The 18,006-nt window shown below is 32.8% G+C and overlaps 1 protein-coding gene across 1 annotated transcript; it reads right to left on the bottom strand.

The window, feature by feature from the left end:
- Window positions 1-2,032: 2,032 nt before the first annotated feature.
- LOC132604090 (probable E3 ubiquitin-protein ligase RHG1A) lies at window positions 2,033-8,108 on the bottom strand. Its single transcript, XM_060317422.1, has 7 exons — window positions 7,988-8,108; window positions 7,768-7,813; window positions 4,299-5,932; window positions 3,896-3,946; window positions 2,743-2,841; window positions 2,520-2,663; window positions 2,033-2,433 (listed from the first exon to the last, which is right to left on the bottom strand). Exons 3-7 carry the CDS (start codon window positions 5,838-5,840, stop codon window positions 2,302-2,304), a joined length of 1,968 nt encoding a protein of 655 aa, XP_060173405.1. The 5' UTR covers window positions 5,841-5,932; window positions 7,768-7,813; window positions 7,988-8,108; the 3' UTR covers window positions 2,033-2,301.
- Window positions 8,109-18,006: the final 9,898 nt, after the last annotated feature.

Here is an 18,006-nt window from a genome sequence, read left to right as displayed (position 1 = left end):
GGATAGACAATTCTAGGGTTCTAGTCGAAGAATTGTAACTAGCAATTCAGGGAATAATCCGAGAGAGAGCTAAGATAGAAATATAGAGAGAGGAAGAGTTAATCTTGTATATTCATGAATGATGAGTTGTATCTTGTTACAAGTATTTATAGATCACTTATATGAGTGATTAGCATCTAATCTACAAGATTACAGCTGTCATTAGCTACACAAAACAATATAACAACTGTAACTAACAATTGGAACTGCTAACTAACTTTTAAATCCTAACTAACTTCTGGACACCTTGAATCCAGCTGGCACTTCAGTTAGCTTCTTCATAACAATCATGTAATTCTGCATATTATTGTAACAATTGTAGTTAGATAAAAGGATTAGGTTTCGTGTTTGAACTCTTGTATGAAAAAAAACCGGATAGAGAGTGTTTATTCATTTAATAAATCTTACGCGGTGCGACTCCCGAGGTTAGATCCGTGGTGACGGTACATGATTCATCTGAACCTATTACTTTTGACGCGGAGAATAAATTTATGTTTGAAAATCCACTAAGATTGCAACAAATAGTTAGATTAAAACACATGAGTTCAATGCTAAAAACTTTAACGGTTGAGTGAATAAAATATAAATTTTGGATCCGCTTTTAAACCTCTGGATTAATTGAAACCCCAACGACGAGGCCTTCACTTTTAAGGCTATGCCATCCTAAGATACTGCTAACTGCGATTGTGGAAACCGTCCGTTCAAAAATGGTATCAGAGTAGGAAAGTTAGCCAAGTTTTCCTACACCGGCTGAGAGGGAAAAAAAGTATTTTGTCTATACTACTATACTTCTTACTACCTGTAAGCACGAGTATAAAATAAGTGGGCGTTTGGCCATAGATTCCAAATATTTTTTGCTAGAGAAGGCATATGATAAAGTCCCTCGAGAGGTCCTCTGGAGATGTTGGAGTCTAGAGGTGTGCATGTGGCCTACATCGGTTGTTGAGTTTTGTCGCACTGTGTGTGGGAGAGGTAGGTGGCTAGCCTCTTCATCTCCTCTTCTCCTTTTCTTAGTAGTATTATTCAAATATAGCGTAGATCCTTACTTTTCTGTGTGTATTACTATGTATTGCTTCAATTGTTTTGTATCTTGTTTTTTAAAAGAATCCTGCATTGACTACGTTTTTTTTTAGCAGAGGATCTATCGGAAACAAGCTCTCTACCCCCACAAAAGTAGAGATAAGATTTACATACATCTTACCCTTTCCAGATCCTTTGTGAGATTACACTAGATATATTGTTGTTGTTTTATTTGAAAATTTTAAAGTTAGAGACGAAGATGGAGCTATTTTTAATTGTGTTTTTTTGCAAAGGAAGATAAGAGAATACTTTATTTGGAACTTGTGAAGAAGGATATAGAAAACAGGTTTGGAACACTTTCCAGATTTGAAATCTGGCTCCAAGTTGGATTTGAAAATTTTATATCCAAACACTAATTTTGAAATAAAGTGAAAAATAATTCCACCGAAAAATGAAAAATTCTCATGGCCAAACGGCTAAAGGTTAAAATAAGGATCATGCAACTCTTCTTTTGATAAGTAATAGGCATTATAAAATATAGGCTAAGAAGCTAATCATGTAAATGAATGATATTTTATGTGGATTTTAAAAGACTCGTGACAGGAAATAATGACAGTTCGAAAGTGATTGGCCATTCAATGATAGAGTTTGCACCCAGCATTAGTGCATTATAAAGGTACAAGATTCAATTCCTGCTAAGCTTTTTCCTTTTTGTTTCACCTGTATACTCCTAACAGGAACAATAACTACGTCTCAGTCCCAAACTAGCTGGAAACAGCCATACGAATCCTCAAAACTAGTAAAACGCCTTCCTGTATACTCCAACAAGAACAATAACTACGTCTCAGTCCCAAACTAGCTGGAAACAGCCATACGAATCCTCAAAACTAGTAAAACGCCGAAGGCATGCATAACAGCATAAGGATAATCATGCATTTTGTACAAAAAGAACAGCTAAAGACGACGAACCGAATAAATATTCAAGGGTATCAATTAATTGGAAAAGAGAATGTAAAGTTTCCAGATAACTCATAATGTAATTCTTTCCTAAGTGAATGTCTAATGCTGCTAGAGCTAATTTCACCTCCAGAACAAACTCCTTCCAATGGAGATAGATATCAATAGAGTTAACAAAGCCATGGAAGAGAAGAGGACACGCTTAGTGGTGTCAACCTTCAATAGCTTAAAGAATACTTCCCAAATTGGCCATTCCACTTTCTTTAAATATAAGAATGTGGTTCCTTATGTAGTAAGCCCCGTTGTTTTGCATACCGGGCATAAATTCTTTTGCATGAGCCATTGCTTAATGCAGTCCTTATGGAAATCGTGGCCACACTCCAGCGTTCCAAGATCATCTCCATCATTATATTCTTCCTGAAAATAATCAAAAATTCATTAAAACTCCACTTTACAAGGTTTAATCTAATGGAATAATAGTAGAGAAACATCAAATTGAGTACCCGACATATGCAGCATGGTTCTGCATCCTCGGGTTCTTCTGTTTTTATGCAAATATAATTCCGCTGCTTCAAATGACTCGAAATAGCTTCTTCACTTAGCCCAGTGCAAACATCACCGATGCGCTCCTCAAGTGCCAATAACTCCTGGAAAAACATTAGACAGGCACAGTTTAGCAAAACATATTCACATAGGATGTAATGTGATTCTGTTTAGCCCACTAACCTCATATGTCATATTATCAACATCAAGCCGCATATCCCTATGGTGATCATGAATATCCGGCATCCCAAAGAAGACTGACTGATCAAGGATCATAACATCCTGGAATATGAGGAAGGAATTATTTAAATTTGGGAAGAGATGGTACAATAGCTAACTCAATCAGTTTAACCTTTGCTAAGACAATAAGGGGTCGTTTGGGTTGCTGGTTAGGAAGGGAATTATTCATGTATTGAAATCAACATAACTAATACCATGTCTGGTAGCTTTTTTAGTTGCTTTGTATAAAATTCAACACACCAAGTACGGTGTTTGGTTACCAGTTCACAATCCCGCATAATTAATACATGTATAAGTTTTGAGGGAATCTATGTATTATTTATGCAGAGTAGAAGATGGAATACCTAATACATGAATAACTAAACCTTCATTACTAATACCTGCATAGCTCTAACTAGCAACCAAACGATCCCTAAGAGAACTGATTCAAAACCTTTTTATCATTTTAATATGCCTTTAACTTCCATTATGCAAGAAAAAAGAAAATAGGTATAAAGTCCAAAGTGTGCCTGTCCATCTCTTTCTACCCAGTGACTACAAAAAAAAAGAAATAGCCCCCAAAACTAATACATTGAAGTCCAGGACCCCAGATGGATGGAGGTAAAACGACTTGCTGCGGCTTGTTTACTGTAAAGTCATTCATGCCGAGAAAGAGCATATAAAATTTCAGTTGCTGCACATGCTTTTTAGTTTCCAGAATAGCCATAGTAATTCTTTGATGCTTTTGTTGAAAGAAAATTTCTTTCTAACTTTAGCTCCTTTACATATCATGTCGGTTCAGCTTAACTATTCTTTTCACAAAAAAGAAAAGAACGAAATTATGTATGACTTAGCTGATATTAAGCAGTCAGGCCAAAAGAGGAAGGGAAAGGTGCGTAGGCCATAACTTTTCGTGTTATATTACATTATTACTGTCTCCGCTATATACCAGGTCATAGAAGATTACTGAAAAAGATCTTTATCTCTAATCGAGCATATAAGACGAAGGCACGCAAAATCTGGACATATAAGCCCATCATTCAATTGAAGTGATGTTAAGAATCTCACCTCAAGTCTTCTTTTATTATTTTTGATAAGGTAATGGTAAGAATCTAACCTCAACGCTTAGGTCCTCACCCCTGCGCATAAGATCTAACACATTGCGAATCTGTTCAATAAAAAGATATTTAGCTGGTGAGTAACTGGTAATAGAAGGCTTCAACAATGCAAACTAAACCGCATAACAAAAGCCTTCTCATTCTAGTGCTATAATGACAAAGCTCTGTGAAGCCGAAATTTGGTAAAACATGCGAGACCTATAAGTTAGATGATTATGCATGTATAAACAAAGTTGGGTGGGATGCCTGTTTTACCCCTGGCGAATCCACCCCTTAATTTGATCACTGAAGGAAATCTAATGGCATTGTGATGACTGGATATAACACCTGGCCCACCCAACAATTAATGCTGAATGAGACAAGGAGGTGATAACTATAACATGATTAGTGAAGTGAACATACCTCAGTGACTAGCCTGCTTCTTCCTTCACGTGCACCAGCCAAACTCCTCCAGGAATCAAGATGTCGCTCCGACATCATTGCTGACCTTGAACTCGATGTACGATGCTCATGGTTTCCAGAAAGTGCCATCTCCTGTGAGACAGAAGAACTCAAACGTAGTGGACGACTATTACCATTATGACCTCCAGATCCACTGCCAGCTGAAGACAACAAAGATCTACGGACTAATTCTGACAGCCTCCGGTGATATTGAGGAGATCTGTGAAGAACCCTAGTAGAAGAGGACGCGACATTTCCAGCAACAGAAATATTTCTTCCACTTAAATTCGAGTTGTCAGGATTTTGGTTCAAGTTTCTCCCATCAGTTGAAGGTATGAACATAGGATGTTGTGAGATGTTTCTTGAGTTAGGCTCTTCAAATATTGCTGAATTTCTCTCTCGAGCAAAACTTGATGAACTGCCAGTTCTGGAACTTGATGCTGAATTCCACCTAGCATGAGCACGTCGATGCAGAGAAGGAACATGTGTTACAACAGGATGACTTTGAGTATTTCCACTATCTGCAGCAGACACGGACCTCAAATCCAAAGGGATATTAGGAAGGAGCTCCGGAAATTGCTGTTCAGATGACAGATTAACATTTCCAACATCATCCACAGCAGGAAACAGATTACTAGGAAGATAATCTTGCTGAAGTGAGTCATTAATCCTAACCCTGAAATTTCTATGAGAACTTTCTGCACTTCTTGAAGCCGGTGTATCTAGAGGAGTTTCTGTTGGTGCAGAGATATTTGTATCTATACTCATACTATGTGGGGCAGGTACAGAATGCCATAAGCTATTTTCAGCAAGAGGAATATGATCAGAACTTCCACTTCCTGAAGGTTGCGCTAGATATCCTTCGAGTGTTTTTCTCTTACAAAAGCGCCTACCATCCAGTGAACTTTCTGGCCTGCCATCATTATCATCCATCAAATATCCATTAGTTCCAGAAGGTCTAGCAGATGACATCCGCTCTTGTCCTGGTCTATCTGATATGCATGGAGTACACTCCATTACTTGACAGTCATCAACATCATCGTCATTATTGTCGTTCTGCCCCTCAAAGACTGGATTTCTGTTGATATCATGAGGCATGGTGCTAGAACTAGAACCTTGAGAAAATAAACTGTTGTTATCTACTCGATTGCTATTTAAATTTTCTTCGATATTACTCAGTGACAGAATATCAGAAGATCCAGGATAAGCAGTCATTGTGGATGACCATCCATGATCTGTTTTCCGTTCGCTCCGACTTGCATAATTCGGTGCAATAGAGGAGCTGGATTCTCCTAAACTCCATCCGGTTGCATTCTGTCTTTCTTGGCTCATAGGATTGAAGAATGGACTATTGGTCTCATTAGAAGAAACCATATAATCTGGCAGGTTAGTTTGTGCAGGATTTTGCAAATTATTCCAACATATCTGCTGATCTACACCACCATCACTAGACAAACCTAAAGTTTCCCGCAGAGCACCGATGCCACTCCTTTGCCCCTGCATTAGGGCTATATTATACCCTGCTTAGAGTCTCAACGAGAGTTTGAGATAGAATTATAGAGCCAGAAGATCCACAAACTTTGTCCTTAGCAGACCTGGAAAATTTATAGTTTAAACCATACTTAGTCCGGTTCAGGCAGTTAACCTTAGACAGCAGTAGAATAGAATTATTATCTAGTAAATATTATGATGTAAGAAGTGCAGCCTCAATGCTGATAAGGTGAACATCATAGGAGAAGATTTCTTCCTGATGACAACATTGAAATTTTTGAAAACTATTTTTCAAGTTTAGTAAACTTTAAAAGCAATATCATCAATATTTAATATCCTTATACTTGTACTACTTACATACAGAAAATATAATGTAACTCCCAGAGACACCAACCTTAAAATTTAAGAAGAGATGAAATGGATCAACTCCAAAAATAAAATCACACTACAAAGATTGGACCCATTGTGGAGGAGGGGGGGAATAAAACAAAATGAGAAAGCAAAAACAAATGAAGAATTTGGACATTTAACACTTGACATGAGAAGAACCAAGGATTAACAGAAACGAGAGAAAAAAAAATATATGCAATCAGATACATCTAATCAAATACCACTGAAAATACTAAGTTGAACAAACGAATAGTTCTTGATTTGGATTCTTAGAACCCCAGTGAGCATGAGGACTAAAGACTCCAGCTTTTTAACTCTTCGATACATCATCAAGATTGGAAAAAAAAATTGTTTTCCGGAAAACAGCAGTTAAACACATTCCATCTTTATATCTGTTGTAAGCAGATGCATCAAAGATCAAATAAAATAGTTGTTCTTCCTTAATTTCCTTGTAAAAAAAGAGAGCCAGATGAAAGAACTTTATACATTGAATCAAACATAGGCAACCCAAAAAAGAAAAAGAAAAAGAAAAAAGGTTGGACCTTTATATCAGAAACCCATCAAAATTCTCAAGAAAGTTCTCCATTAAAACTCCTACGAGCATGGACTAATGATTCCAGCTTTCTAACTCATTAATACATCATCAAGATCAAAATAAGCTGTATTCGTCAAAACAATAAGCAGATAGACATATTCAGAGCACCAAGGACCAAATAAAATAGTTTTTCTTGATTAATATCCTAAATAAGAAAAGGGGGTCTGATGAAAGAACTTTATACATTGAATCAAACATCAGCAACCCAAAAGAACAAAAAAGGTTGGACCTTTATATCAGGAACCACATCTCAAAAAAAGCAAATTCACAAATAACACCATCTCAAGAATTCTCTCCATTAAAAACCCCCATCTCAAACAAAGCAAATTCACAAATAACACCAGAACTGAAAAGCTTAAAGAAAAAAATATGTCAGCAATCAGATACACTTAATGAAATACCAATGAGCACACCAGAATTTAAAAAATGAAGAGTTCTTGATTTTGGATTCTTAAAACTCCACTGAGGATGGACTAAATATTCCAGCTTTTTAACTCCTCCATACATCATCAAGATCAAAATAAGCTGTATTCGTTAAAACAATACACAGATATACATATTCCATCTTAAAATCAGCTGTTTACAGAAGCATCAAAGACCAAATAAAATAGTTTTTCTTCCGGGGTCTGATGAAAGAACTTTATACATTGAATCAAACATCAGAAATCCAAAAAAAAAAAAAAAAAAAAAAACCAATCAAAAGTCTCAAGAAATCTCTCCACTAAAAACCCATCTCAAACAAAACAAATTCACAGATAACACCATAAAGAAAAATAAACAAAAAATCCAATTAAACTGTAACAAAAACATGAAACCCCAGCATTGTTGTGAACTGTAGCAAATAATCAGTCTTGAGAACAAGCAAGTTCAGACATAAATGTTATAAAAAAAGTTTTTTTTTTTAAAAAAAAAACAATGGAAAGATCATAGAAGATCAAGAATCTAAGAATTTACCAGTGAAACTCCAGCCAAAAGAAACAACAGATCTACAAAAACAAACCTGAAATGCAAAAAAAAAAAAAAAAAAAAACATTAGACAAAGTTTAAGAAAAATGATCATAGATTTTAAGCTGTTTGTATATGTGTTAGACATTAAAATCACAGTACTTTACATGAAGAAAACAGAAAGGAAAAAAAATAAGAAAATTAACAGAGAAAAACATATAGAACTCACTTGGGAGATGAGATGAAAATAAAGTGGTGGAAACAGTAAGCAATCTTGAATTTATATGTGGAAAAAAACAACTCCTTCTGTCCACAAGGCTACTAAAGAAAAAAACATTTAAGCCAAAATGAAAAGTACCATTAAGATAATTTTTCTTTTTCCCTAAAAAGAATGACTAAGTTTGAAATTTAAAATTAAGGGTATCTTTAGATATTTGCAAATTAAGAAAATATTTAATTTTTAAAATAGTATGGAATATGCTAGTATTATTTTTGGGATATGAGATGAAAATGAAGTGGTGGGGTGGAGAAAGAGAGGAAATAGTAAGCAATCTTGAATTTATATGTGAAAATAAAACAACTCCTCTTGTCCAAGGCATCTTAAAAAAAAAAAAAAAAAATTAAGGCAAAATGAAGAGTACCATAAAAGAATTATTCTTTTTTCCTAAAAAGAATTGACTAAATTTGAAATTTAAAATTAAGGGTATCTTTAAATATTTGCAAATTAAGAAAATATTTGATTTTCAAAATAGTATGGAATATGCTAGTATTATTTTTGGGAGATGAGATTTAAATGAATTGGTGGGTTGGAGAAAGAGAAACAAGTAAGCAATCTTGAATTTGAATTTATATGTGAAAATAGAACAACTCCTCTTGACCACAAGGCAACTAAAGAAAAAAACATTTAAGCCAAAATGAAAAGAACCATTAAGATAATAATTCTTTTTCTCTAAAAAGAATGACCAAGTTTGAAATTTAAAATTAAAAGTATCTTTAAATATTTGAAAATTAAGAAAATAATTAATTTCAACCTATACTAGTATTAAAATTAGTATTATACTAGTTTGTTGTACTAGTATTATGTTTGATCACATGTAATAAGTGAAATGGAAAAGGATTATCAGCATTCCGGAGATTATTATGTATTTATTGATTTAGTAAGAATATTATTTAATAATTTTGTTTAAATAATGAATTTTAAAAAAAAAAAATCAAATAATGTGCACTTATTGATATTAGTAAAAGTACATATCAAGATAAGTTTTGACGATACTATGTATATAGGTAAAAAAAATTAAATATAAATTATGTGTTGAATCACTTTAAATTTTCGTATGTTTACTTTTCTATATTTCAATTTAAAGGCAAAATGAAAAGTACCATAATAGAATTCTACTTTTGTCTTAGAAAGAATGACTAATTTGAAATTTAAAATTAAAAGGATCTTTAATACTTGAAAATTAAGAAAATAATTAATTTTCCAAATAGTAAATTATAAGTATTATTTCTAGATCACATTTAATTTAATAAAAGAAATGGAAAAAGGATTATCAGCATCCGTGAGTTATTTTGTATTGATTGATTTAGTGAAAATATCATCTATTAATTATATTTAAATAGTAATAAACTTGTAAGAAAGTCAAATACAGTGCATTTATTGATATTAGTAAAAATATCATATCTAGATAAGTTTTTACAACAGTTTCAAAACTAGGTGAGATTTCTTTTTCTTTTTACATTATATGGCATAAGGGAGTAATTGTTAATTTTTACGGAAGTAAAAACTATTAAGTGATTCTTTCACTTGTTCAAGTTTTGATAGATAAAATTATGCGGTATTTTTGCTGGTGATTGTAACAAGTATCTTGTATAATTAGTTGAAATAAATGCAAACTGATTCATACATCAAAGTTATATACAAAACAAAAGTATTTGTTGACTAGTATTAAATTGTTTCTTCGTAACAAAGTGAGGAGATAACAGAGGAGTAAACGAATTTTGTAAATTAGGTAAAGGAGAAAGTGGAGGACATTATTATATGTATTCAAGAAATAAATATAAGAGTAGGTTGTCACTGCAGCTGCAGCTCAACCTACTTTTAAATCATTTTAACTCGAGATGAAATTTGCCCGATTTCCGCCAAAAGAAAATGGTACTTTGCCAAAACGAAAAAAAAAAAAGGATATACTTCCAATATAAAAATTATGAAATGCTTAGTGGTACAATTCATTTTTTTGCGCGGATTGCCCTTCGTTTGGGGTGGTCTTTAAATTTTGCCCCTCAAATTTGTAGTCTTTAAATTTTATCCTTCATATTTGTGGTCTTTAAATTTTTCCCTTTGCTTGGAAAGATGGGCGAATACATGAAGTTCTGGGTTCGAACCCCCGCTCAGGCATAAAATAAAAAAATAATTTCACAAGGCAAGACTGGGGGAATGTATGCCGGATCCAGCATACAATCTTTAAGAAAAAGTTAAAGTTATGCCGGATCTGGCATAACTAAAAGTCTGCCCCTCAAGGCAAAGTCTGCCGGAGGGGGCATACAAAATTTAAACTTTGCCTTATAAAGCAAACTTTTAGTTATGCCTTAAGGAAAACTTACGCCTTATGGGGCATACTTTTAGTTATGTTTTATGGGCACACTTTTAGTTAAGGCATTACTAAAGGTTTACCTTGAAAAGTTAAAAAATATATATATATATATATATATATATATGCTTCAAGGCAAAGTTTGCCCATAAGGCATAAGTATGCCCCCATCGGCATAAGTTTGGTAATTCCTTAACAAGTTTATGCCGATGGGGGCATACTTTTAATGGGAAAACTTTTATGCCGGATCCGGCATAAACTTGTGAAGGAATTATCAAAGTTATGCCGAAACCGGCATACTTATGCAAGTCTGCCCATAAAGCATAAGTATGCCGGGTCCGGCATAACTTTGCTAATTCCTTCACAAGTGTATGCTGATGGGGGCATAGCGAAATTTAAACTCTTCCTTGCGAATTGTTTTTTAAATTTTGACTGTGTGAGGGTTCGAACCTGAAACCTATGAGATTTAGCGAAGGGCAAAATTTAAAGACCACCCCAAAAGAAGGGAAATTCTGCGAATTGTACAATTTTTTATTTCTTACCCAGTTCTGTTTTGGGCTGTGTAAGACTCGGAGCAAGGGCAATTCGCAAAATTGCCCTTCTTAACAAGTTTATGCCGGATCCAACATAAAAGTTTGCCCATTAAAAGTATGCCCCCATCGGCATAAACTTGTTAAGGAATTACCAAACTTATGCCGATGGGGGCATACTTATGCCTTATGGGCAAACTTTGCCTTGAAGCATATATATGTATTTTTTTTTTTTAACTTTTCAAGATAAACCTTTAGTAATGCCTTAACTAAAAGTGTGCCCATAAAACATAACTAAAAGTATGCCCATAAGGCTAAGTTTTCCTTAAGGCATAACTAAAAGTTTGCCTTATAAGGCAAAGTTTAAATTTTGTATGCCCCCTCCGGCAGACTTTTAGTTATGTTTAACTAAAAGTCTGCCGGAGGGGGCAGACTTTGCCTTGAGGGGCAGACTTTTAGTTATGCCGGATCCGGCATAACTTTAACTTTTTCTTAAAGATTGTATGCTGGATCCGGCATACATTCCCCCAGTCCTGCCTTGCGAAATTATTTTTTTATTTTATGCCTGAGCGGGGGTTCGAACCCAAAACTTCATGTATTCGCTTATCTTTCCAAGCAAAGGGCAAAATTTAAAGACCACAAATATGAAGGGCAAAATTTAAAGACCACAAATTTGAGGGGCAAAATTTAAAGACCACCCCAAACGAAGGGCAATCCGCGCAAAAAAATGTCGGAGCAAACGCTTTCTATTATAATTTTTATTTTATTTTTAGAGCCCAAACTCGATTCCTGTTATTATATCACATCACAACCCTTGATTTTCTTTTAAAGGACATACAAACTTCAAAATTTGTAGTTTATACAAATGTTACAATATATTTAACAGAATAAATTTTACATGATTGATTTCTTTTTAAAACTTCGTCTCGAATCAGATTATGTCACACAAATTAAAATGAATGGAGCACTTTTTTTTTAGCTAATCTGACAATGTGTTGGCAAGTTCACAAAACTAGATATTTTTTAGTAGAACTGTAATACAAATATGCAGAAAATAAGCATAAACACACTTAAATTTAATTTTATTTAAGTTCTAATAGTACTTGTCTCATTGTCACTCTCGTTTCCTATCTTCACGCCCAGTAACTTTCCCGTCTTTTGCACCATAAGCATGCCTTCCCACAATTTTCATTTCTAACGTCTCCCTGTTTTTATGTGCCTTGTAAAAAGTCCACCTCTCTCGTGGACTTTATTTCTAAATGTGAAAACGCTTAATTATGTCGTCGAACTATCAGAAATGGCTCATTTATGTCAATCGTTAATAATTCGGCTCATTTATGTCATCGTCGTGACCGAAAAGGCTCATCTATGCCACTTACCATTAACTGCTTAAATGGTTGATTTTAAAATACCAGACTTGCACACGTGGCCTCCAATTAGAGGTCCACATCATTAACCAGTCCCATCAAATTAAAACCCATCCCAAATTAATTTAACTCGACCCATTCAGCAAATTTCATTTACACATTCGTCTTACATCTTGTTTCAATTGAGCATCTGAACACTTGATAAAATATTTCTATTAGACACTATTTATCCAAATTTGGAAAAACTTTTGAACATATTCTCATGCACTAGTTATTAACTACATATATTTGTCATCTTCATTAATTATAAAGGTCAACCTCATTTAAAAAATGCCTGGGATATCACAGCTTGCTGAGACGAATGTGTATAATTAAAGAATGTGATATATTTTAAATTGTTAACTTATCTATGTATTGGAAAAAAGACGTATCCAGGGTTAAACTATGTGGTTGGGTGCTCGGGAGATCCGGAGGTGTCATACAGCTGGACTCCACTCTCACCTACTCGGGTCACATCAGCTAACCTCGATCGGAGTGGCATTGTACATTCGAACGATGGGGTTGTTGTGAGGTCACATCACCCGTATTTTAGGGTTAGAAAAGGCTACACTTGGCTTATATAAAAATAGCTTAGGGTGAAAGGAAGGCATCTTCTTGCTCATACTCTTGTAACCCTTATTTTTTCTCTCTTAAGAAGGCGATATACACAAGCTTAGTATTTACTCATTTTGAGCTTCTTGAATCATTATTTACCTATCTTTGTAGCTTATTTGTGCCTAACCCGTACTCATTATTACTCTGAACCAAGCTAATAACAAATTTCTCAGGATTAGATACGATCCATTTGTCTTTAAACCCTATAAAAACAAATATCTAACTGATTTTCTGATTAAGTTTGTTTTCACCAGAAAACAATCTACATAATGGACATTTAAGAACACGTGCAACAAAATTTCTAAATTTTGAATAAAAAAGGTCTAATAAAAACACATTTTCATTTGTTTAGGTACTCAATTAGAACAAGCTATAATTCGAGTGTCTAAATGAAATTTGCTATGAAGTTTAAATGGTTGTCCATGTATTAAGCCAGTATTTTAAGATGTTAGTCGCAATGTACTACTATTATGAATATCAAGATGCGAAACGTGCCAAAATTTTCATAATAATGACTATCTTATTTTTGTGTTGGGATCTTTCTATATTTTCTGTTTCTTTTAAATTCCACCGGTGATAGAAAATCCTATTAGTTGAATTTGATCACTTCAAATTTGAATTTTTATTACCACTCCTTAATTTGTCCTAACTGTACTTGAAATGCTATCTTCTTTCTTTTTGGAATAGCACGAAAGTTAGGAATTCATCTTCTCGATCAGATTCATTTCCCCTTGTTTTCCTTTTTAATAATATCCATAAAAATGTCATAATATATTGATGTAATTATGTTAAAGAACATACATAACATTGACGTTAAGAAATTCTAGTAATTAAAACAAAAATAAATGCTAACTAACCCTTTTAATTTTTTAGAGTTCGAAAATATTACTCAATTCACTTATCAGTGTGAATCCCCTTTAATTTCATAGTCAATAAAAAAAGGGAAAAGGGCCAAATATACCCCTGTGTCCCTTTTCCGATAGTACAGGGGTATATTTGGCCCTTTTCTGATAGTACATGAGTATATTTGACCCTTTTCCGATTAAAAAAAAGAAGTGAAGATGGGGGGAAATGAAAAAACTATGTCACTATAATTCAATGAGAAATTGTGGGAGTTCGAAATATCTTTTTATATTTTTTCACTATTATAATAAAATTGTAAGTTTTTATATTAAGAAGATCCCAAAAACACATTTTTATGAAAACATTTTTCCTACATACCAAATACACCCAAGAGTAGGGGTGTTCACGGTTTGGTTAAAAACCGATTCGAACCGAAGATCGAACCAAACCGATTAAATAAACCGAGATTTATTTGGGTTGGGTTTAGCTTGGTTTTAAATTTTAAAAAACCGATAATATTTGATTTGATTTTGGTTTTACTAAAAGCAAACCGAAGGAAAAACCAAACCAAACCGACAAATTTTATACACAATTTTTATGATTATATATGTACAATATATTAATTTTTATAAATACTTTTAAATAATTTGTATACTTTTTCAATAAAAATTTATTTATCTCTAGTAGGCTAATGAACTTTATACCTTAAGCTTATTTCTAAAAAAAAAGGCTATGAATCGAGCTTTTTTTGTTCAAAGAAGCAACTATGAAATTTACCTATATTTGTATTTCTTATGAACTTTATTCACTTAATTAAAACTTATAAATCTTAAGACATTTTCTTCATATTCCAAAAATGTTATAGCTATCACAATAAAAGAATAATAACGAATTATAAGTTGGAAAAAATAGAAAATTCTCTTCTAATTGTAGGAAAAACAATACATGAAGGAGGGAAATAACTTTAGTTTTCTTAAAAACCAACCCAAACCAAATCAAACCGATGAATATTTATTATGTTTGATTTGATTTGGTTTTAAGAATTTTCACCGACTAGAATGATTTGATTTTAACATAAAGCCAAACAGGTACCCAAGAATTAAGTGCAATCTACTACAGTATTTTAAATAAACTCATTTGTCAAGCAATAGAATGATGTCCACGGCATGGAAGCATATGCCAAACTATTGGGTCCCATGATGAAATTGTAGAAATGTACTTACCAATACCATTTGGCTCTTAGATTTCCTGTTACAAAAATATATATTACTTCTTTTATTATAAATTTTACCATTTTTATTTCATTTTTAGCAACTTTGATAGATAAGTGAGGGGTCAGATCACATTTATGTTTTACGACACTAATTTATACACATCACCCATATTCTGGTAAACGTATTAATCATATTTTGGAAACTTGTGATTCATGCTGATTATCCACTTAAAAAATAGAGTAAATCCCACTTTACCCCCTAATATTTAAGGGTTGGAAAAAGATACCCCTCATATATTAAATGGGAACGATAACCCCCCTATCCAATAATTTCCGGTGAGAATCTTTTGTTTTTAATAAAAAACTTTTTTTCTTTTTCTTTCTAGAATTAAATACAATATATAACTCTTGTTATTGTCCCAATCACCTATTCTTCTGAAAATAATGTAAAACAACTACTTGAAAAATCCTATTAATAAATTTCGAGCTATATTTCGTTCGTTTTTTTTTTCATTTGTTTTTTTTTTTTTTTTTTGGGTAGGGGTACTAGAGGGCCAAGATTTTAATTATTATACAATCTAAATACAGTCTAGTATTAGTACCCGCGCGAGCGGATGATATTAAAAGATACTAATCTATGTTATATTGTGATTGTGATGTCACTTGTTTGAGTGCATTGTATCATAACAAAATGTCAAGTATCATCTAATTTTCAATATAATATACTCAAATTAATGATATTTTTGTGAAATTAAAGGAAACAAATTAAATGTTTTTAAATATTATTTGATTTAATCTTTAGATTTAATTCATAATGAATATGTGAGTGTGTGTGTGTATATATATATATAGACACACACACACACACATTTCTCTAATCCTTTTCTCATTCTGTTTTTCTTACTATGATATTAATTATTTCCTTTTTCATTTAGTATCTTACGTTTAATCAAAATAATATCATATATGATTTTAGTCGTGATTTTGAATTCGTCCAAAATATAAATAGAAACTTTCTCTTGTTACTTGTCGTAAGATATATTGATAAATTTAATAATTACTACTTAGCACTATTTTACATAAGCAATTGAATTATCTTCTCTTTGGTTTCCAGTCCACCAAATTTTGTGTTTTAATTTTAATTGTTAATATATATATAGACGAAAGATTCAAAACTTGGACATATAGAGAAAAATATAGGTAAGATTTAACAAATATTAAATCTCGTTTCAATGACTAGTTTAGTGACTTTTTAAAAAAAAAAAAATTAATTACTTATTCTCACCGAAAAATATTGGATACCGTTCTCATTCAATATGCGAGGGGGGTATCGTTTCCCAACTCTTAAATGTTAGGGGGTAAAGTGGGATTCACTCTTAAAAAAAAAAAAAATAGGCAACATTTGGATGGATACACAACTTGAAGATTTCGTTCAACATTTCTCAAGATTTTCTACCTTTTCTAATTGGGTTTATTTTATGTAACATATCTTTCACAATTGTCTTTTTAGTATCGTGGGCCTCGTGATAATGGAAGAAAAGAAAAAGATAGTCAATGGAATGTCTTTTCTTGTGTATGTATATTATATCGTTTGAAAATAATACTACAAAATAAACATTAATTTGAAATATAAAGTAAAACCTTAAAACCTCTGCAGTCTCGGACATAAACTTAAAAAATAAACTGTGTGAAGACCAACACTGTTTGCACAAAAATTTGCATACAAACATAACCTAATTTAGAAAAGCCAAAAATGAGTTGTGGAGTGGTGTAAAAGGGTGATAAATGATAATGCTCACAACCATTGAGTAATAGCAGCTTGAAAGATACTATAATTAGTAGTTAACAAAAATGATGATGATTCCATTAGCTCCATATAACTGACATCATCGACCTAGAAATATTAATAACTTATAGTCCCTAAACCCTTCTTATGTAGAAATCCACCCATATATACATACTTCTATGAACGGGTTCAATTTTAGGTCAACTAAGTGAAATGTTGATATATTGTTTATATCAATTTAGATAACATATTAAATTGTGTGATCACCTATGGGCTATTAGCAAGAACGATAAGGGCGTAAAGTTTCAATATATTTATCCCCTTCTTGCAAATTGTATAATATATCAAAGAGTTTAAGTAATATATACCTGTGAATATCAATTATTAAAGCAGTGAGTTTTCCTTTAAGATAATGTAATCGAGGAACACAAGAGCGATAATTCGTTCCTCTTTCCATTCACTTTCTTGTTAGGCCAGGAAGAGAAAAAAAACAAACATAAGACTAGAAAAAAGAAAGAAAAAGATAAAAGATTCGTTTGTATGGAAAGAGGCCAGGAAAGATCACTCATGTAGAAAAAAGGGAAAGCATCCAAGAGATCATGACATTCTTACTTTTTCAATTCTCTTAATTATTCCTTTATTTACTTATTTTGACAAAGATAGATTTTGGTATTAGGGGGCAGAGCCAGTTTTGTCCAAATTAAATGGTATCAAATTGACACCGCTTCATTAAAGTAATGTATGGATAAGTAGCTTTTTTAATGTATATAACTTTCCTCACTCTTCGTGTATTTATTTCGATATATTTTCATTCCGCTTGATAAAAAACTCAGACTTTGCCACTTTTACAAGTCTTTCCACTTACTCTACACAGAAAAAGTGGTTAATGCAGTGACTCCCCTTGGCCAGGGAGGCAGAACTTTGTGACTTTTGCTTGGAAGATGGGACGTTGATTGAAACAACTACGGATGTGAAAAATTGAAATGGTCCCTCATTTATAAACATCACTCAGTGGTCGTTTGGTAGGTAGCCAAAGTTATCCCGGGATTATAATTTCGGGACTAATTTATTTCATTTTTTGGAATTATTTTATACCATCTAAAAGATGGTGTAAAATAATTCCGGAATAAGTGGGATAAGAAGGGATATCCCATCTTTTATGTTGGGATGCATTTTATATCTTGTTTGGTAGAAAGTATAAATTTATACCTTCCACCAAACATGATACAAAAAATTAGTGTTGAATATCCCAGCTTATATCATGCAC

The sequence above is a fragment of the Lycium barbarum genome, chromosome 7, assembly GCF_019175385.1.
Source record: "Lycium barbarum isolate Lr01 chromosome 7, ASM1917538v2, whole genome shotgun sequence".
Taxonomy (NCBI): domain Eukaryota; kingdom Viridiplantae; phylum Streptophyta; class Magnoliopsida; order Solanales; family Solanaceae; genus Lycium; species Lycium barbarum.
Note: the sequence above shows the minus strand (reverse complement) of the source record. Positions and strands in the feature narration are given on the sequence as shown.

Bases quoted from the DNA above. Each gene is read 5' to 3' on its own strand.
- LOC132604090 (XM_060317422.1), bottom strand. From the start codon at position 5,840: ATGCAGGGGCAAAGGAGTGGCATCGGTGCTCTGCGGGAAACTTTAGGT. The intron at 2,842-3,895 runs GTTAGATTCTTA...CTCATATTCCAG, and splicing joins GTGAGGACCTAAGCGTTGAG to GATGTTATGATCCTTGATCA. The intron at 2,434-2,519 runs GTACTCAATTTG...GATTATTTTCAG, and splicing joins AACCATGCTGCATATGTCGG to GAAGAATATAATGATGGAGA.